The following is a 20506-nucleotide window of genomic DNA, read 5'->3' as shown; positions in this document are numbered from 1 at the left end:
ACTATTTAATCTTACTGTAACTCATTAACAGACTAAGAAACGTAACTCATTAACAAATTAACAAACTAAAGTATATTCGTGTGCAAAATTAAGAAAATTTGCACATTATGTCGAATTTCTGAAAATTAATGGACAAATTTTAAGGAAATTTGATACGAATATACATTTATAACAGAGGAATAAATGTACCAATCAAAAGTCGTTTTATTGATTTTATTTATTTATTTAGCTTGATTATCAGTATATCTCATAATTCAGAGATGTCCGAAATCCACGTTGTGATATCGAACTGAAAATTCGTTTGATGTGGGTATGGTCACCACTAACAGCCAGAGAGGTCGAGCAGCGTAACAGCATATTGAACAGGAAGAAGCTGACAAGTTTGTGTGGCAGATAAACCCTCTTCTGCAGCTAAGCAGTTTTCAACTCCGATATGGTTCTCAGATGGAGGATGGCGAGATGAATTAACCTTCCAAAGATCGTCCCAAATATGCTTTATATGATTAAAATCAGGAGATCTGATTGGCGAGTCCATGCGGCGAATAGCCTCCCATTCCAGGCAATTATCGACTATCTGATCCTTATCTAACGAGTGTTGTTGTCCATTAAAAGGAGGAGTCCAGGACTAATAGAGCCTCTGAAAGTCGAACATAGGGCTCTAAGATCTTCTCTATACATTTCATATCAGTCAGGGAGCCTAAATACATACAGGGCTGTGTGGCTGTCCAACAAAATATCTGACCAAATTATTACACCTCCACCACCGTAATGATACTTTTCCCTGAGGCAGGAGAGATGGTATCGTGTTTCATACTCTCTCCACATACAGATATGCCGCAAACTGCGATCATCTGGCATAAAGATTTCGGGAAACTGTAGACCGTGAAACTGGTTTCCAGTGGCAGCACAGAAGAGCTGTGTGGCTGTAGTAGTCCATCGTCTCCGAGCGAGAAGTGCCAAATATCTTCATTTGTTGTTGTGGATCTTGGTCCACCTTGTTCAGGTCTTCTCGATATGGATCCAGTATCCTGAAATTGTTTCCACAAATTGCATACGAGAATGGGCACTGTAGACACTTGCGCTTGTGCCTCCTGTCTACAGACAATTTTCTATCTCATTTCGTCATCCATACGTTTGTGCCTACTAAGTTTCCTTGATACCTTAAAACGTTTGCCCAACTCTTCGGATAAACACGGCGAATATCGTGAAGGAATATGAGCTCCCAGATCCTGCAGTTATATCCGCCTTGCAACTACAATTCCGACTGGACGCAATTGTAAGTTTACGTATTCGACTTTGAATATTTGCATAATTCTTCGGTGGCATAATTTTGTAAAATGCATTTAATTCGTGGTCTATCTAATTAAAAACACTAAATATTTTTATAGAATTATTTCGTTTCTCATTCGAAGCTGTTGTAATTCGGGAAAATGTAAGATATTCTTTCATAGTTCATCTCCTTGTCATTCATTCACAAACTAAACTATGTAAAAGCAATGAATTCAGTATTCAATATTATTTTTTGAATTTTTAATTCTGATTCATTGAAATCAGAACTGCATTTAATTTGTGGTCTGTCTAATTACAAACACCGAATAATTTTATTGAATTACATTGCATACTTTTATGGAATTATTTCACTTTTCGTTCGAAGTTATTGCTGAAGCCTTTCGAGAAAGATATTATTCTTTCATGTTTCATCTCTCTATTATTCATTGATAAATTAAGCTATTTAAAAGCAATAGATGTAGTTCTTAAGAATTTTTTAAACTTTTTTAATTTATTTAAAGAAAATGCATTTAAACCATAATTTACCTTTTTAAAAACATCGAATATTTTTATAGAATTACTTTATATATTTTTTTCACTTTTCTGTGTGTATAGATGAGATAGAAGGTTTCCACGTTAATCTAAATGCCTCTTCATCTACTAATATCTTATAAAATGTTTCGCTATTCCATCTGGGCCATCTCTATGGCTAATCTTTACTGACAAACCATACCAAACTTTAAAACAGCTTTTCAACTTTAAAATTCGAACCCTCTCAGATTTTAATTTTTTGCTGCTTTTTATTTTATTTGCCCAAAAGGGCAATTTGCCAGGAAGAACTATTCATTTTGTTTTGGCATTTTGCGTCGTTCACTATAAAACGGCGTTTCACTCTTTGGCGATTCTCTTGGCAACTTAGCGCGTTAGCCATTTACCTCAATGTTACCTGCCTACTTAACCTTATTTTCCGGCTGAGCTTCGCATTTTGAGGTATTTCATGTTTCATTATACAAGAGATTCTATAATTTTACATACAATGTCACTAAAATTATTTACATACATATCAAATTCGCAACAATAGCAATAACAATAAAAACAAAATAAGGCTTATAGAGACTCTGTCGAGGTTACATCAGACGAAAGCGCAAATATTATCAGTCTGTTGCGATGCCACGCTTATCCATAACTTGCGCCAAATGGTGTTGCTTGGCGATAGTTTCACGATCCAAGGGTTATAGGGGTAAATACCTCAAAAAGTCCATGTCCAGCCTTTATTTTCGCAACTCCTGATCACACGGGTATGTTTAAAAAAATTTTTAAATCAAACAAATATTCATGTTTAAGCATTTTTAAATTTTAAAACTCAATTTTTTTATTTATAAAATCTAATTTTTTATGCGCTCCTATGGTCCCTATACTTTGTATAGATTTATATTTATTTTAACTAATAATTTAAAGTTTTATTTGAAACTTTTTTATATGCCTTCATTCCCCTAATTGTCAGTGCCAGAATAGTTAAATGTTAGCGCACGTGCACGAATGCATATTTTCTATTTTGAAGGAAGTAGTTAAAAGCCGAGTTTCGGTAGGAGAAAGAGAGAGTTAGGCTCTAGCTGCTGACTCTGCCGTAAGTACGTTTGCTTATTGCTGGTTCAAGTGGCTTAATCGCATTACTTTGCTGCCACTAGCTTAGAAAGTTGTTGATCGGGATCTCTCTGAGCCCTCTAGGCTAGTTTATCACTTGTTAAACATTTCAGCTTTTTAATTTCAGTTATTGGACTTTCAGTTACCGCCCAAATAGAGGCGAAGTTTGTTAGCGTCTAGTTGACGCATTGTAAAATTTAAAGAGTTAATAAAAGGTTTGAACCCTTCTTCTGCGTAGTTTCCTGCTACTCCAGTATACAGATAGAAGCTAACCCACCTGGACTCTACAACTTATATTTAGGAAAATGTTATAGTTATTACAAAAATAAAGCACGAAAAATGTGACCTCCATACGACAAAAATTGACAGAGATAATTGCTTTTAAATTTGAAAATAATTTTCAGAGGCCGTACACAAATTAAAGAGCGGAACGTTTTCATTTGTACATACCTGAAAATGAAATATCAGTTTAGAAAATGGTTTATAATGTCAATAGATTAGGCGAAAAGTATTGATCAATATAAATACTTTTTAAAAGAAAATCTGGCTCAAATAATCTTATAAAATCCATATTCTAGAAAACACTGGCAGGTTTCAGTATTTACTCGTAGCCACCTCTCAGTATTGTCTGCATAGATAAAAATTTTAAATATTTGTATTTTTTAAATTTCATAGGGTTATGAATTATTATTCTAAAGTAATAAAATTACATGAAAATATTAGTGAATGAAATCAAAAGTTTCTACTTTAACGAATTTTTCTGTATGATTATTAGATTATGATTTTAAAATAACAAGACTGAATATGAATAGCAATAATTTATTTTTAGCATTAGAAAACATATAAATTAATTGTATGAAGATATCTTCGGAATATTAATTGTAACAAAAATATAAATTAAAGAATATTATACCTTAGTAGTTCACAAAATAATATCAATGAATGGCATTTAAACAAATAAACAGCCCAAAAATGCCAACCTCGAATTATTCTAGCTTATTTGTCAATTGCAATCTAGCAAGTTGAAATTCGCAAATTTTGAAATAACTCGAGCATTTTTTATTGAACGGCAGTTAACCGTTTCGAGATCTCCCATTGCTACATTACATTTAACCTGAAAACTGTTTCTGAACTAAAGTTATATTCTTCTGGAGTTTTGCTACAAAATACGCGTTGAACGATTTTTTCCCCTCGAAACATAATTTTGCGTTGACTCATTTTTAACTGTCGTTCACTTTCAGTGCGTTGTTTCAATTTTTATTCGAGTTTGTTGCGATTCGAAAAAATGCAAGATATTTATCTTTATTGCATTTGTCTGCTGGGGATTAACAAATGAAGCTGTTGAAAAGCAATAAATTCAGTTCTTAAAATTATTATTATCCTTGTTATTTATTTTATTCTGATTGTTTAAATACAAATGCAATGAATTTATGATATATGTAATAAAAACATTCGATATTTTTAGTTCTCTACTTTTTTCTTTTTTTAAATATACAGAATATATATATAACGTTACTATGTTAGTCTGAATTTCTCTTCATCTAGCATTCTATAAAATTTTCCGCTGTTCCACCCGAGCCATTTCTATCGATAATCTCGACTGATAAACCATATTAAAATTTAAAGAGCCCTTTTGGGCAACTGTTAAAATCTGAAACTGCTTCACACTTTTATTTCTTTTCTTTCTATCTGTCTATCTTTGAAAAATCGAATGTCCCCATTGGCTTTCTTTTTACTGATCGAAGAACGTAACCAGAGAGGAACTCGCAACTCATTTTGAAATTGCCGCAAATCGACATCCTTTCCTGCGTTATTTGACTGCGATGCAAGTATATTGCTGAGTTCCGTGAATTTTAATTTATCACAAATTACGTACATTTAACTGCATACTTTATAAGGTATTAAATATAGTTAACTAGTTTATCTTAAGATGTAAACTACTTTACGGCTTGGTTTTAATTTATCTTTTTAAGACTCAACAGCTTTCGAAGTAACAGCGCATTCTCTAGAAACAGATTAGATCTGGAGATTCAGAACATCTTGAGAAGAGGAACTGAATTTTGCAAAGCACCTTCGAGATTGTTTTCCTACGTTGCATCATGAAATAATCTCTATGAAAGATGCATTCGGAAATTAAATTTAACAAATTAAATTGAATACGATGAATTCATTTTATATTTGTTCCTCATGCAGTTAAGAAGTAAATAAATTATTATATTGCGTGTATTTGGAATTCAACGTTTCCGAAGATTATCATCGTTCAAACAATCCTTACCATTTCACATCTGAAGTTTCAGATAAATCTTTTAACAGACAGTAAATCCAGTGAACCTCTTGTCACGTGCTAAACACATATTGAGGAATTTAAAACTAAATCACATTTAGTGATTTGAAAGAGTTTTCTCTTCCAAAACATGTAATCCAATTTAATTATTCTTCCTAGTGATAAAAAGATTACAATAAAAGTTAGCGCTAAAAGATAATCGTTGAGTTTACGGCATTTGAATGCTTTTAGTTTTGTACGATTTCTCTTTCCTGTAATTTGTTTTGGCAGTCGGTTTATTAAATTTAACTTAAATTTTTGTTCTTTCACATGTTTATTGAGTAAAAATGAGAAATATAGTATAGATAATAGCTCCCAACTCTTCTGTTTTTTTATCACATATCCCGGTAGACTGTCGATCCTCCCGTTTTTAATTTTTAGCCTTCCCTAAGGAAAATGTTTTCCTGCAATAAGTGAAATTTATTGAATGTGTGAAACTTAAGTTGTTCAAATTCTATTCCTCCACACCTAATGATTTTCAGAATAGTTTTTCTTGTTTAAAATTTATTTCGTCTGAACTGTATTTTTTTCATATTGCATTTTATTGAGCCTCTTCCTATTAAATTTCATTTTATTTGAGTTGTCTGCATGCTGCAATACTGCAGACATTTCCAGATTTTTATGTGAAAATTCAACTAGTGTTTAATCACATAATATTTGTATTTATTTTACTTCATTACATAATAAATTGCTAAGTTTATCCCGAAAAAATTTTAATACGTTAAATATTAATTTAATTTTATCGTACGTAAAATTACTTCGATAGATAAAAGCTTTTCTTCCTTATTCGGGATTTTCTCGGTATAAAAATATAAGAAAATTACAGAATAAAAATAGCCAAAGAGCATAAAATGTAGAATTTATAATTTATAATTAAATACTAATGTATTTTACATTATAGTTGTATTCAAATAGTTTAATATTTTGAATAATATATTGTAAAGGGAACTCAAGTCAGCTATTAGCTCCTTTGAAATGGCATCACCACATAACGTGAAATGTTCCCGGTTTTCTCGCAGAAATCTCCTGGTTTTTCAGATTTCAAGGTCGGTTGTTGTGATACATGCATCAAAGTTCAAAATTTAGGTATCTGATGTTTAATTAGATATTTTATTATTCTGCATCACTTTGTTTTGTTATAGACAGGTTTAAAGATTTCTGCTTTCTGCTGCTGGCTTACAATTCAGATTGTTAACATATAAGGAGATGTGTGGCACACTTCCTGTCTTATTTAAATAGCAGTTCTTGAGCATTTATAACAACTATAAGGTTTTATACCAACCACTATTTACAGAAGGCATTTACAGAAAACTTAATATTATCCTATCCCTCCCAATTTTAATAATTACAATTTTTTAATGCAAGGAGTTTTTATACAGTTGGATTACTTTCACACTATAACTCCTTATACTCAAATGATTCTGCTTCAGAGGATTATATTAGAAATTACTTGAAACTCGAAAGCAGCGTTTATAGTCCCCCTTTATTACTTTCTTAATTTTTTAACAAACTGAATATTTTTCGCATTTATTAAACATATGCCTTATATTCTATCGTTATGTATCTCCATGCAGTGAGAATTAATTTTATGCCTATGAGAACTTGGATTTAGTCCTCTTTTCCTTCAATATTTCAAGTCCCATTAATGATGATAAAATAACAACGATTACCGCGTTTATTTACCACATATTTTTATCTTCTGATAATTGTTCTATTCAAAAACCAAAAAGGGAAACTTATGCGAGTTATTTAATTTCCGAAGGAAGCATATTAGAATAAGAATATAACAAATGAAAAATAGTCATGGCTAAACTACTGGTAACTATTCCAAAATTATTTTTTTTAAAGAAATCTACATTCCAACAAGAATACATTGTGATATTAAAGTTACAATAAATCATGATAATATATCTTCATTTCTAGTTTATTACAAATTGAATCTTGCCCATTCTTATTGTCGTCCCTGCCAATCCTTAAGCCTGGAATCATCCTTTAATAATTAGAGAAGACGAATGCGCAGCGGATTCGGCAAAATAGTAGACCGAACGTCGGATCCTGTTTCCTTCGCTGCGATGAGTTGGTTGTATTACACTCACGTGAAGTTCAACAGATAAAGGAAAGGGAAAGGTTCGCCATTACCTTAGCAAGTGGTGTGCGAGGGTTTGTCTTTGTTGGCAAGACGAAAATAATCACTACGTGTACGAATCCATTTTTAAAATTTAGGGAAGATCGTTTTCTGAAAGAAATGAGGAAGAAAAAAATGACTAGAGTATTTTAAAGTTTTAAAGTTTTTCTTTTTTTTTACTGTGCAAAGTCACCAGAGTTATCTGCCTGTGAGAAGGGATGCCTCACGTAAACTGGCTGGTATTCACTTACACATGGGTAAAAGCCTACTAACAGCCAGCCGTTGAACAGAAACCAGGTTGAACAACCGGTATTCAGCGGTTTTAACCTCTCAGCCACTGGGAAAATCCACAAACCTCAAAGCCGGTAGGGCTTAAAATTCTCAGAGTCTGGTGCAGAAAAGCTAGAGGGAAACAATACGCGAGGAAATACAATGTTATCTAAAAGATCTGATAAATGGTTCAGATAATGAATACTTAAAGCTTAGTGAACTTTGAATAACTTGGCGTTTCCTGGCGTTAATTCATTACTAACAGACGAAAAAACACTTTTGTGTTAAGTGAGGGCGTTTCTGGTGCTCCAGTTCATGTTATCTATTGAAGCTTTAGCATTTTTGCGGTTTCCAGAAGGAATACGGCCTAACGTTCCAATTTAAAATTTTTGCATCAAGAAACAGCATTTCTTTTTGAGACTGCAGTATTCTTTAAAGTAACTTCATCCAAAGTATGTGATGCTATTTTTTTTGCTCTTGAAGTCCCTGCAAAATGCATTTTGTATTATACTATTTCCGTATTATGTCTCGACATCATCTTTAAATGAGAGGATATTTTGACAGTTTCACAACATTTGCTTTTTAAATTTAAAGCTTCCGTAAATATTTATTTTTTATTGAACTTTAATTTTATGGTTTTTTTCATAACTTGAAATTATTTCATATTGCAAAAGAAATCATGCATTGTGCATAAATGTTTTCAGTAATGCGCCATAGTCTTTAGTACACTAGTAAATTGAAGCAGTCGTATAAGACCAAAGTGTAGAGTAAATTCTTAGAACCATAGTCATTTTGTCATTATTTCTCTAAGAAGATTATCTTCACAGAAGATCTTTCATCCATTGCTACATGGTGAAATACACAGCGTGTACACAAAAGTCTTTATCCCGCCTTTCTTTTCACAAATATTTGCGTGAATGTAAATGTACCAGAATTTCTTGAAAGTGTAACATATAGAGGTTTCTTAAGCGAAACTCGCAGTTGTTCTTTCTCTAACTCAGCTCTGGTACCTTAGTATAACATTAATAGCCAATTTTGCACCAGAAATTTGACCAGCAATTAGAATTTTGAGCCAAACCTTAGTAAGACTAGTTATACCGTAGTCTTCGAGTATGAATTCATTTATATTTGTGAATGCAGTCTTGTCTGATGCTTTGATTTAAAACTATTTAAATGTGTACTACTAAAAAATGAAGAATCTGTATGTATGTCAATCACCTGTATTGTGAAAAAATCGCAACACCTAGAGCCACCCAATTTTGAATACATGTTACATCCACCTGAGCATATGCTACTCAAAACCCGAATTTTGGATTTGGTTTTCATTTATTTATTTCGTATTTTATGAGAATTTAGTGAATTTTTGACTAACAAACTCAGCGATTTACTAAAAGTGAGCATTGGCAAACACTGTTCGAAATAAATCATTTTTATGTCAAGCACGTCCAATTGTTGCCATTCGACAAAATAAAATTCCATTTTAATGAACAAATTCGGTTACTTAAAAGCTGTTGCCACCGTTTGAAATAAAATACTTTTGCCTTCGACGCAACACCTAGTGCCATTCAATAAAGCGTAAGATTTTAGCTTCTAAATTTAATCTGTGTGTTATTGAATAATAAACCAAACGGTTGGAGAGCAAATAAATGCAGTTTTAAAGATATTTTTTCTACTTCTTAATCTGATTGATTCGTTTAGAAATGAATTTAACTCATTCCTGTAAGCAATTTAAAATATTAAATTGTATAATCATTAGGTTATATTGATGCTGCAATGGGAAAACTGCGCAATGTCTTCACCGAGATTCGAACTCCGGGCATCTCGAATACACGTCGAGCGTGCTTCCAGTTACACAACAGTGGCATACGTAAAGGGCGATAAAAAATAGCTTACAAAAAACTTTTCTGAAATCTCACTAGCTGAAGTCATTAAAAATTATTATATATTTTGTCTGTTTTATGACAAATACCTTAGGCGGTTGGCCGAGCAAGCGACTAGCGAAATAAAAAGAGATCTTCCAGATTAAAATTTTATAATTTTAACTTGTTTTATTTAGCTATTAATGAGATTAAGAAAGTGATTCAGCGAACATTATACGTAAATCTATTCGAAAAGAGAAAAGCATTTGTATTATCCGTCCGACAATCACGATCTTTTTTTCGGGTTTGTAGACATGTCATTAAAGGTTATGCATAACCGTAATTACGACTTCAATTGCTTCTCACTCTATCGACGTTTAAATCGATCAGCGAAGATTTCACTTTTCCTACTGTCCTTCTCTTCTTTGTTGAGTATTTGTTGCCACTGGTGATAAATGGGCTTTCACTTAGGCCATTGTTTTTCAATCTTCAAGTCTCATAAATAGCAAATGCGTGAAGATGGGGTTTGTACGGGCTGGGTCGGAAACGTGATAAACTGCTCAAAGGCCACAGAATCATAAACACTGTCATCCGATGTATCTTTTCTTTTTTCTTCTTCGTCTTGGCAACGTCATCTTAACTTTGTTTCCAAGGTTACGTCAGGTGCCCCGTCTTGTCCTTTCCGACGGCAAAGTGTTCGCAGGAGGTATCAAGTTAATTCGAGGTGTAATAGAGAAAAGGTTTTACTATTAATGGCAAACAAAGCGAAATATGTAGCAAGGAAGTGTGTGGAGCAAGTGGATACTTACATTTTCAAGTACTTAAAGGTAAGGATTTAGTAAAATTCGTTTTTGCATTGTGCTGATAGTAATGACCTTACTGTTAGAAAGAAATTTGTATTTGTATCTACATACACACCGTGTCCACAAACGTCCATATCCGGCCTTTATTTTTGCAACCGTTGGTCATACACGTAAACTTCCAGTTACAGAAAAGCTTTAAGTGATGCAAAGGTCCAAATTTTAGCGCACAAATTGTGAAATTGTGAAGTTTTTATACGTTCCTTCTGTCCCTATATATTTTGAGGAATTCAGTACCCATTAAAAAATTTAGGTAAAAATTTTTAATTAGCCAAATATTATGATTTGGATCTTTGCTATCACTTCTTCTTTCCATATCCTTATCAGAATGCAAATTAATTGTTGAATATTTAAGTCGAGATTTTGAATGTTTTAGAGTTAAAACTTCTGTCAGATTTGCAGTTATGTATCTGCCAGCTCTGCCAATGCTGATTACTGCTTCAGCCATTTTGCTAACCAACTCTAAAAGTATGCCGTTCATTACTTGAGCCACTTTTTGTGTAGACTACTCTGTAGGTAGTTTTAGACTACTTCATTTAAATTTGAATTTATGTTATTATAAATATCCGCAAAGTGACGGAGTTTGATCTGTAGCACAAGTGGTGCCTTGTTAATTTAAAGTGTTAAATGGAAAAGCTGTTTTAACCTTCGTAAGTCTTTGTGATTTGCTTACATTTGTCATTTGCTTGACACTTCGTAAGCCTTTGTCGTTTTCTTAACACTCTCAAGTGTGTTACTCTGACTTCAAACTTGTGAGTGTAGTATGGCCTGCATAGCATTTAGATAAGCTTCTATACAAGCAGACCCTAAAAAAAATAACCCACAAGAAATTTGAGTTTCGCGCGCAAAATATTAACCGAGATATTTATATGTTTAAAATTTGCGATATTTGACGTCATTTTGAATTTGCATGGAGGGTCAGTTAATAAATAAATTACAATATTTCTACGTCAATTTGTAGCCTTAAATGCCATTCAACATTATTGTTTTGTGATTCGCTAATATCTTTAATTTATAATTTTGTTACATATGTATATATATTTCCTGCATAAATGTCGCTCAAGTAATTTATAAATTTGCAAAATTTAAAAAATATGTTCTTAGTTTATTAGTTAGTATGTTCGTTAAGTTTCTTTACTTTAGAATAATAATCTGGTAATAGTGCGAAAAATTCACTTGAAGTGAGAATATTTTTTATTATATATTAGTTAATTTCAGTTGAAAATTATATTAGTTAATTTCAGTTGTATTGCAAATTGGCTAGGTGCCAATAATGAAGCCTGCCAGTGTTTCCTAGAACTCAATGCAATATTATTCTGTAAATAAAATTTCCATTTTGGAAAAAACTCATATTGATCAATACTTTTCAAAAAAATCTGAATAGAAATGCTAGTCATTTAATTTCTTAATGTCAGAAAATGTTTTCTGAACTGATGTTTTTAGTTGCATATAAAAGCAAACATTTCGCTCTTCAGTTTGTGTGCGTCCCCTGAATATGATTACCGATTTCTGTATTAAGGGCATCGGCGAATTTCTGTCGTACGAAAGTAAACTTTTTAAGTTTTATTTCTTAGAAACTTGTCTAGCGGAGTCTTAGCCTACAGTTGCTCTCTCTTATAAGCAAAGTTTAAGAATAGTATTAGTGTAGGTTCTCAATCGAAATTCTAAAGGCAAAAAGAAATCTCTTACTTTTTCTATCCTCCGGATAGTCTAGATTACTCCATTCTGTTCTGAAAGAAATCCTAATTCAAACACTTGTCAAATAATTCACACTGCCACTTCTAGTAAATATAAAGGAAGATTATATTATATTTATAGACAATTATTAGATTAGGTTTACATGAATATTACGCACTTTCCTTCATACAATCTTTCTAGTTCTTGTTCTTGTTCTAGTTCAATGAAAATCAGAGTTCTATTTTCATTTTTGTTAATGTTATTCTAGAGTTAAGATGCAACTGTTAGTCCAGGGTTTAGATGCAGCAACAGGGATATTCAAAGGTCATAGGTTATAAGAGAATATATAGTAAAAAGCTATCTAAACGGTTATGCAATGTCCACAAAATTAAATTAGATTTTAAAAGCTTTGGCCATGATATCTCAATTTATTCTCAGCGTGATATTTCCGAAAGTTAGAAATGAATAAAGGTTCTTGCGAAGTTCAATAATTAAAAGCAATTTGCATTACAATAGAATTTTGAGATTATTGCTGAGAACATCAAGGTCGTTACATTAAATTCTGTTCCTGCAAGATAATCATTACATACCGTTTAATTCATATACATATTAGTTCATTAACTTTTATTTATTACTTTTCATGGAAGGCAATTAACAATTTAATTTTACTATTATGCAACTATAGTAAGTTGTAATTTTTTAAATTTAGAATTACGTTATTAGAAAGCTGAGAGCTTAAAACCATAATTTTGAAAATACGATGTTCCTATTGAAGATGTTTTTTTTTTTTTTTTTGACACTTGGAAAATTTTAATTTGCTGACTAGCCGCCTGATTGGCGAAACGCCTTAAATAATAATTACAAAAAAAAAAAAAAAAAAAAAAAAAAAATACATAATGATTTTAATGAGTCCAGCTATTGTAATTTCACAAAACTATTTAACATTTCTAATTAGACATCTCATGGTTTAAATGTATTTTTAATTCAATATAACAGATTAAAAAGTAAAAAAACAAATTCTTAATAACTACATCTGTTGGTTTTAAATTGCTTGGTTTGTTCATCAATAACTAACAGATTAAATTTGAAAGTTAAGTATCTTACTTACGCAACACACTGTTTTAATTAGACGTGTTTTTTGATTAAAACTGAAAGATAATTACTATACATTCGAGAAATGTCAACAATCTGCTACATAGAAATAATTTGGTTTTGTAGTCTTTTACTAATTTGGTGAGCATCGGAGAGAGGTGCAAAATTTTATTTTATTATTTAACTGTTTACTATCAAGTTGATTATTTTTATTTATATTTTCACATTTGACAATATTAATTTAAATTATTTAACTAATTTAATTATTAATTACTTTATTTTTTAATTATTTGATGCTTAATTATTAGCCCAAAGACCCAGTAGCCTAGAATGGCTATTAGTTTCGTTTTGATATTTTGCATTGATTCACTATAAATGTCGGTTCAGTTTTCAAATTGTTGCACAAAATATTATCAGCCTGTGTTGTATTTAAATAAATTAAATAATGAAGAATTTGCATAAATGTATGTATTTTTCTCGCATTGTCGCATTTTCTCGCCATCAAATTTTGAATAATGTAAGCTTTTAGATTTTATTTTTTTAAATTTTATTGTTTTAATTGTTACTGACTTTATTATTCTAATTATGAATTATTTTGATACTTTGAATTTTTTAAATTTTTTCTTCCTTGGTAACGGCTTTCCTCAGGAATGTGGCAATTCGAACCTTAGAAATTTAGTCCTGGGAGCAATAGGAGGATTGATGGTTAAATAAAATCTTAGGGACCACACTATTCGGCAGCTTTTAGTATTCTATTTACTATTTTTTATATTTATAACAATCTATATTATTTTCGGTAAAATCTAAATTTTTTATTCCAAAGGCACCGGCACATCCGCAAACCATTGCAATTCTGTCCTCGTCCATCACTGTAGGTAACAGGTTCCTCGAATTTCTTAATTTTGTTTTTGCAAAGTATTAGTTCGTTTGTTGAACTCAAATAAATTAAATTTTCAATATACTAAACCAGTAATATGTTCCGAATGCAGGCGATCATTTTTGTGGCGTATTTTCATTTAAGGCAAAAAATTGTAGAGACATTAAGTATTTTTTGGAAACAAGAATATTGAAAAATGAGCAACGCCTTCGCCGAGAATCGAACCATGGACCTCTGGAATACGCACCAAGCTTGCAGACCACCACACTACGAAGGCATGCCAAAAATGCGGAGAAAATACTTTATAGAATTACAAAAAGAAACACTTTTAACTTATCAACAAAAATTTGGATTGTACGAATTATTTTGTGAGTTACTGATTAACACTTTTTGGAAGAAATGTTTTACTACTCGGAATATTTTGATCAAAATTATTTTGCAAGCAATAACTCAAAGGAGAAAAAATAACAAATTATAAAAATGTGAAATCTGTGTTTTAATATTTATCAGCACAAGCTCTATACAACTAAATTCCAAGGAAACAAATGTCCGAAAGTTATTGTAAGTAATTTCAACAGCCACTGGCAATTCTTAGTAATACTCATTACATCCTTGATTGAATCTTTTTTCAAAGTCAATCCAGCTCAGAAATGTATCCATACAGTTTCAACAGGCAATCTAAGATGAGATATGAAATTGCCGAACGCCCTTATGAAACGAAATCTCTGCTTACTCAGCAGTATCACAGACAGGAGAAAGAGTTCCATACCAAGTAGCAGAACTTGCCATGTCTTAGCCATCCTGCCCACGTTCACAATCACAAAGATTCAGAAGAGGAGCGAAGGTAATAAACTGGCTTTTATAGGAAGAAAATATATTGCTGTTCTCCACAGATAGGAAGTACGGATACGTGAGCCATCAGACAGTGTATGTGAGGAGATTATATTGATGGATAAAGAAAATATTATTGCTGATTCTGGCTATCAGAGATTGGGTCCGTAAGGCGATTTTTCTGATTCTATAGACGGGAGTCTGAACAGCCGGATTCCTTTTCAGATTTCAATGAAAATGTTTTCTTTTAGTTTTAAGATTCTAGTCAAAATGTATTATTAAAAGGACAAATAAAATACAATTAAAGAAAATATGATGTAGACACCATATGGCTCTTTCTTGTACAGTCTACTATTAAATTATACACTCTTTTTGTTAGAGTTCATTAAAATTTATTTCTTCGGCTTACTCAATGAACCTATCCTTCTAGACAAGCCGAAAATGACATCACCATTGCAAATTTGCAAATTTTGAAAGAAAATCGCCCGATCAAATTTTGTCGTCGGGCTTCAAACTTCTTGTATTTATAATTTTTTCATAACGAGTATAAAAACCTTTTCAATTTACAACACTTCTGTGACTGGAAGTGTATGACTAGGACCAACGATTGCGAAGTTAAGGACTTCAATTTCAATAAAAACAGGATTTCACAACTAGATAGTATAGCATTCCCATACCCAAAATTTCGACGTTTTACGGCTAATCGTTTTTGAGTTATGCGAGATATGTACTTACGTACGAGCCTACGGACATCACAGTAAAATCCCTTTAGAATCCATTTTACAGCCCGTTTTGGAATGCAGAAACCTTTAATCTGTCCGTACGTACAGATGTTATACAAAAAAATGGTCAAAATGGGTTTAGGAACGATTAAAATGGATATGAAATCTGATAACCGAAATTTTTCCCATTTGCAATACTTCCTTTACTTCGTACAAGGAACTGAAAAGGATTTTGTGAAGTAAGCTTTTATCTGAAATCGATATGGTAATGAATCCACTAAACGGAGAAAAATAATTTATCATATAATTTAAGGGGAATAAGAGATTTTAAAATAATACTCTTGACAGAAATCCCCTAAATTTTAAAAAGAGTTCTTCCCCGTGGGGACTATTTTTTTAATATGAAGTCGAACCTATATCAAAAGCGAAGGACACGCCGAACATTTCCCTTCTAGTTGTTGAAGTTTATGCCAGCCTAATGCAAGAACCGATTCATCAAAGCGAGAAAAACACAAACTGATATTTCTTCTACAGTTATGCCGAGTCGCTTGCACCTTCACCTTCTCTAATTATTGACCGATGATTTGAGGCCAACGGAAAAGCAGAGACAAGAATAGAAAGGACAAGATTCAAGTTACGGCAAGGAGAAATTAAGATATCTTATTAGATATTGTAATGTTGATATACTATATCTTCTTACTGATATATAGGTTTTTTTAAAGAAATTGTATTGTGATAGTTACCATTAGTTTATCCATGAGTGCTTTTAATATGTTATGGTCTTACTATAACTGCATCCTACGAAAATTAAATCACTCACATAATTTTCCCCTTTCGAATTTTGGGCAATAAAATTAGTAAACAAAAGGTGAAAATGCGCGATGAAACAGTGTCTTTACTTTAAATTTTATAAGATAAATTCGCAAAATAAAATACAATGGCACGTCATTGAAAAATCACATACTTTGTAAATTATGTGTTAAGTCATATTGCTGAGTTTAATTCGTTAAAATACATACGAAATGTGCATTGTACATTCATCTTACCACTACGCTATTAAACTCATCTTATACAGAGAGCCTACCTAACAGTATTTCAAGTAGAGCAGCTAGCTGTACTTAAGATTGTCGGCGAGATATCTCCCTGCATTACAAGACAACAGAGACACAGGCAGATTAATGCTAAATAACTGTTTATTTACCCACTTCTGTTTAATTTCAACTAAAATGAAGACATGAATCTCAGGAGTAGCTGATAACCTATCGACGATAAATTATAAAATGTGGATCGGTTAGCCTTGCAAAAGAGTTTTCCTTGAAACTACTACCAGAGCTGGACTTGCTAAATGGGCGTTTCCCTATGGGTAACGTGGATATAAGCCAGCTTTCCTAAGAAAGTCCTCCACGAAGACATCTCTCCTCTTAGGCAGATAGCTCTAGCATGCTTTGCTATAATTTAATAAGCAAACGAAACCGTACCTTTAAACTCCGCAATCTGGTTGTTTTCGTACCAACTGAAAATTTAAATAATTTACTAATCCCCATAATATGAGGCTCCCACAAATGTTAAGTAGTTAGGACCGGCTAGCGCTGTAGTTTCGTCTAGGCCTGCATCCAGGTTAAAGGGCGAGCTGTATTGTTGGTTTTCGTGGTTTCCTCCGTGGTTAACGTGAATACAAGCCAGCTTTCCTTAGAGCACTCTCCACGAAGGCATTCCTTTCCTTATACATGTAGCTCTTGTGTATACTGCCATATTCAGATAACCCAAAATAATTCAGCCGCCGACGAATAAAATTACTGCTAAGTATCTCAGAGGCAGAAGTTCGTATTTACTCAGTTAACCTATTTATCTCTTGAATTATGTGGCGAGATAGTAATTTGCAAAACCTTCTGCGTTGAGCGAATAGGACAGAATTTAATTTACGCTTAACTAATAGTCAAACTTAAAAATAATTGTAACAACCTAAATTAATTCAACAGTTTTAGCGTTTTCTGAAAAATTAATGATTTCAATGAAGTAAGGGGCATTTCGTAAAAATATTTAGTACTTCTAAATTAGACATCTCGTGATTTAAATGTATTTTTATTTCAGTCAGTCTGATTAAAATGAAGAAAAATTATCATTAAAAACCTGCGTTGATTGCTTTTCAAATGTTCAACGTAAGCAATAACACGACGGGCGCATGGAAGTTAAAATTATTCTATTTTTGGCAATTTAAACACATTGCATTTAAAAGCCGAGTTTCTTCAAGAAAATTGAAAGAAATATATTTTTCCTTTCCCGAATAGCAACAATATGGCACGCCGGATATCAGAATGTTTTATTTTGAAGATTGATGCCACTGATTCTTTTTAAATGGCTAAGTTTATTAATTTAATTCATTAAATTCGTACAAATATGAAATAAAACCAAAACAATTCGCAATTAAAATTTTTGGTTTCGAAGTGCCCGTCCTCGAGTGGAGGAATACATATGTCCGAATTTGGTAGCCGGCGGAGGGAATGGAAGGAACATGCAAACTCACATACGTACATACAAATTTTCTCATCATTTAATAACAGAGATTAAAACAAGTTTTAAATTATAGCTTTTTAAAAAATTATTCTACATTTCGGCCCATTTCAATCAGCAAAGACATTTAAAAATATGCAAATAAATTTATAGCAATCTTAATTTCAAATGGCCTTCAAAGATGAATGAATGAACAGATAACTGAAGTTAAATTATACTTCCATTTGCATGTCTGAAGAGGAATGAATCGTAAATTAAATTTTGTGCACTTTTTTATTTTAGCTTCTCTTTCAAAATTAAATAAATAGAAAAAAAATGAAATCTGAAAGGCTTCAGATTTTAAATTACTTTCAAACGGGCGTTTTTTTAACATTTTGTGTGTTACCTTTATATTATGTTCTTCGCACTTAAACCGTAAAATTCAGCCCAACAGCAATATCGCAAAATAATTTTAAAATGAGCCTATCTTTAGAATTTCCGATACAGAGACTCACGAGCTGGAGATAAAAATACTTTTTTCCCCGCTCAGTGTTGCCATTGCTTGCTTTGAAATCGTTGAGTTTTTTGATCAAAAATTCGTTGAAGTGTTACAAAATATGAAATCGATAATAAAACAAATTTAAAATTCAAATTAGGGCTTCCACATGCCCATATTTAGTGGAAGATTACGTTATTCAAATTTTGATGGCTCTAGATACCGTTGTTTTATCACAATGCGAGAAACATACATACATTCATGCAGATTCTTCATTATTTAAGTTCTTTAAATATAATACAGGGCGATAATATTTGGTGGCAACCATTTGAAAAGTGAAACAACGCTTAACGTTAAACAAAAAAAAAAAAAAAAAAAAAAAAACGCCAAAACGAAATTAATAGGTTTTCGGAGCAAATTGCCGCTTTGCACTAGTAAAATAAAAAATAAACCAATATTTGAAAAAGTTCGGTTTTTAAAGATCGCCCAAATTTGCTCTCTTAACGTTTAACATGGTTTATTAGCAGAGATTGGACGGACTGAGTAGCGAAACATTTTAGAGGTGCATTTTATGTATTTAGACTAACATGGAAAGTTATAATATATCTTCTGTATAATTAGAAAATTAAAAAAATATTGTAATATAATTCTATAAAAATATTGAATGTATTATTATTAGATATGTCATGAATTCAATTCATTTTTATTTAAATCAAAAGTTAATATTCGTAAGAACTTCAGCTATTGCTTTTAAATTTAGCTATTACGGTACATAAAATTTAACAGCAGAATCCCATTTTGCTGTTAAAGTTTTAAAACCAGCATTCCATTACAATATCGTTAAGTGTTGCCTTATATTTGTTATCCCCAAAAGGACTTATTTTCGAACTCCACTTTGCCTCGAATTACTTTCGCTGTTCATTTCATTTATCAAGCTGTTAGCCGGTGATGCCACCAGACGCCTAAAATAATTACTATAAATAATTAAATATGATGCATTTAATAAACCCAATTGGTGTAATTTGACTGTTCCAGCGCGTAATTAATAAAAGAGTTAAAGAATTGCGTTTATTACTTACTTTATTAATCAACAGCAAGCAGATAATGTTTTAAAAAAGTTAACAATCTTACCCTTCGCCGGATACAACAAATTGGTGCAAAGGAGTTAAAAATATTTAGATAGAGTTGTAGAGACGTTAGGTAAATTTTGAAAGCAGGAAAGATAAAAAATATGCAACGCTTTCGCCTGGAATCGAAACACGGACCTCTGGAATACGCGAATAGCATGCAGACCACCACACCTCGAAGGCATGCCAAGAAGGTGGAAGAAATAACCTTATAGAGTATTAAATGTTACCAAACACATTTTTTAATATTTGCTACATTATTTTAAAAATAATACATGCAGATAACATTGAGTGACAACATTGTTTTATTGCCGTTGCCATATAATTTTTTGTATTCGCTATATTATTTTATTAAACAATACGTGACGATAACATTTGGTGGTAACATCCTTTTATTTGAAAAGTGATACAGAGACAGAAGTAATATGGACGCAGACGTGATACGAACAGAAAAGTGAGTTTTTTAGTGGAAAAACGTGAGTTAGAAAAATAAGTTGAAGCACATCCTGTGCTAAAAACAAAAAGTAAATAGGAATTACATTTCACCTAGAATAGCTGATTGTATTCCTGCATGTAGAAAGATACATTCAAACACTATTTACATGCATCCAATGAAATCATCTCGCCGCGAGGCTTACATATTCTCTCTCTATTCATCGCTTTTTCTTCATTCAAAGTGTAGAAGAATCCCTAATGGTGTTGTGAAACTCCCACGAGAAAGAGAAGAATCAGAAAATTTTAGATTGATATGGAGGGGGAAAATATTCCTGTTCCATTTTATGCTATTCAAAGAAGAAGTGAAGATTGTTATGTTTGGTACCGATATTCCACTGTAATTTTAATC

The 20506-nt window shown here is 32.0% G+C and overlaps 1 protein-coding gene across 1 annotated transcript in view; it reads left to right on the top strand.

Moving 5' to 3' along the window:
* The first annotated feature begins 10179 nt into the window (after window positions 1–10179).
* The window catches only part of Ac76E (adenylate cyclase type 2 Ac76E), a 618104-nt gene continuing 607777 nt past the window's right edge, over window positions 10180–20506 (top strand). Inside the window, exon 1 of the mRNA XM_085825247.1 lies at window positions 10180–10317. Coding sequence (XP_085681373.1) covers window positions 10243–10317 — 75 coding nt within the window. The 5' untranslated portion in view covers window positions 10180–10242. The remainder of the gene's footprint in view (window positions 10318–20506) is intronic.

The sequence above is a fragment of the Stegodyphus dumicola genome, chromosome 10 (assembly GCF_044657685.1).
Source record: "Stegodyphus dumicola isolate Sdum_Otavi_A_Nest chromosome 10, ASM4465768v1".
NCBI classification, from domain to species: Eukaryota; Metazoa; Arthropoda; class Arachnida; order Araneae; family Eresidae; genus Stegodyphus; species Stegodyphus dumicola.
Note: the sequence above shows the minus strand (reverse complement) of the source record. Positions and strands in the feature narration are given on the sequence as shown.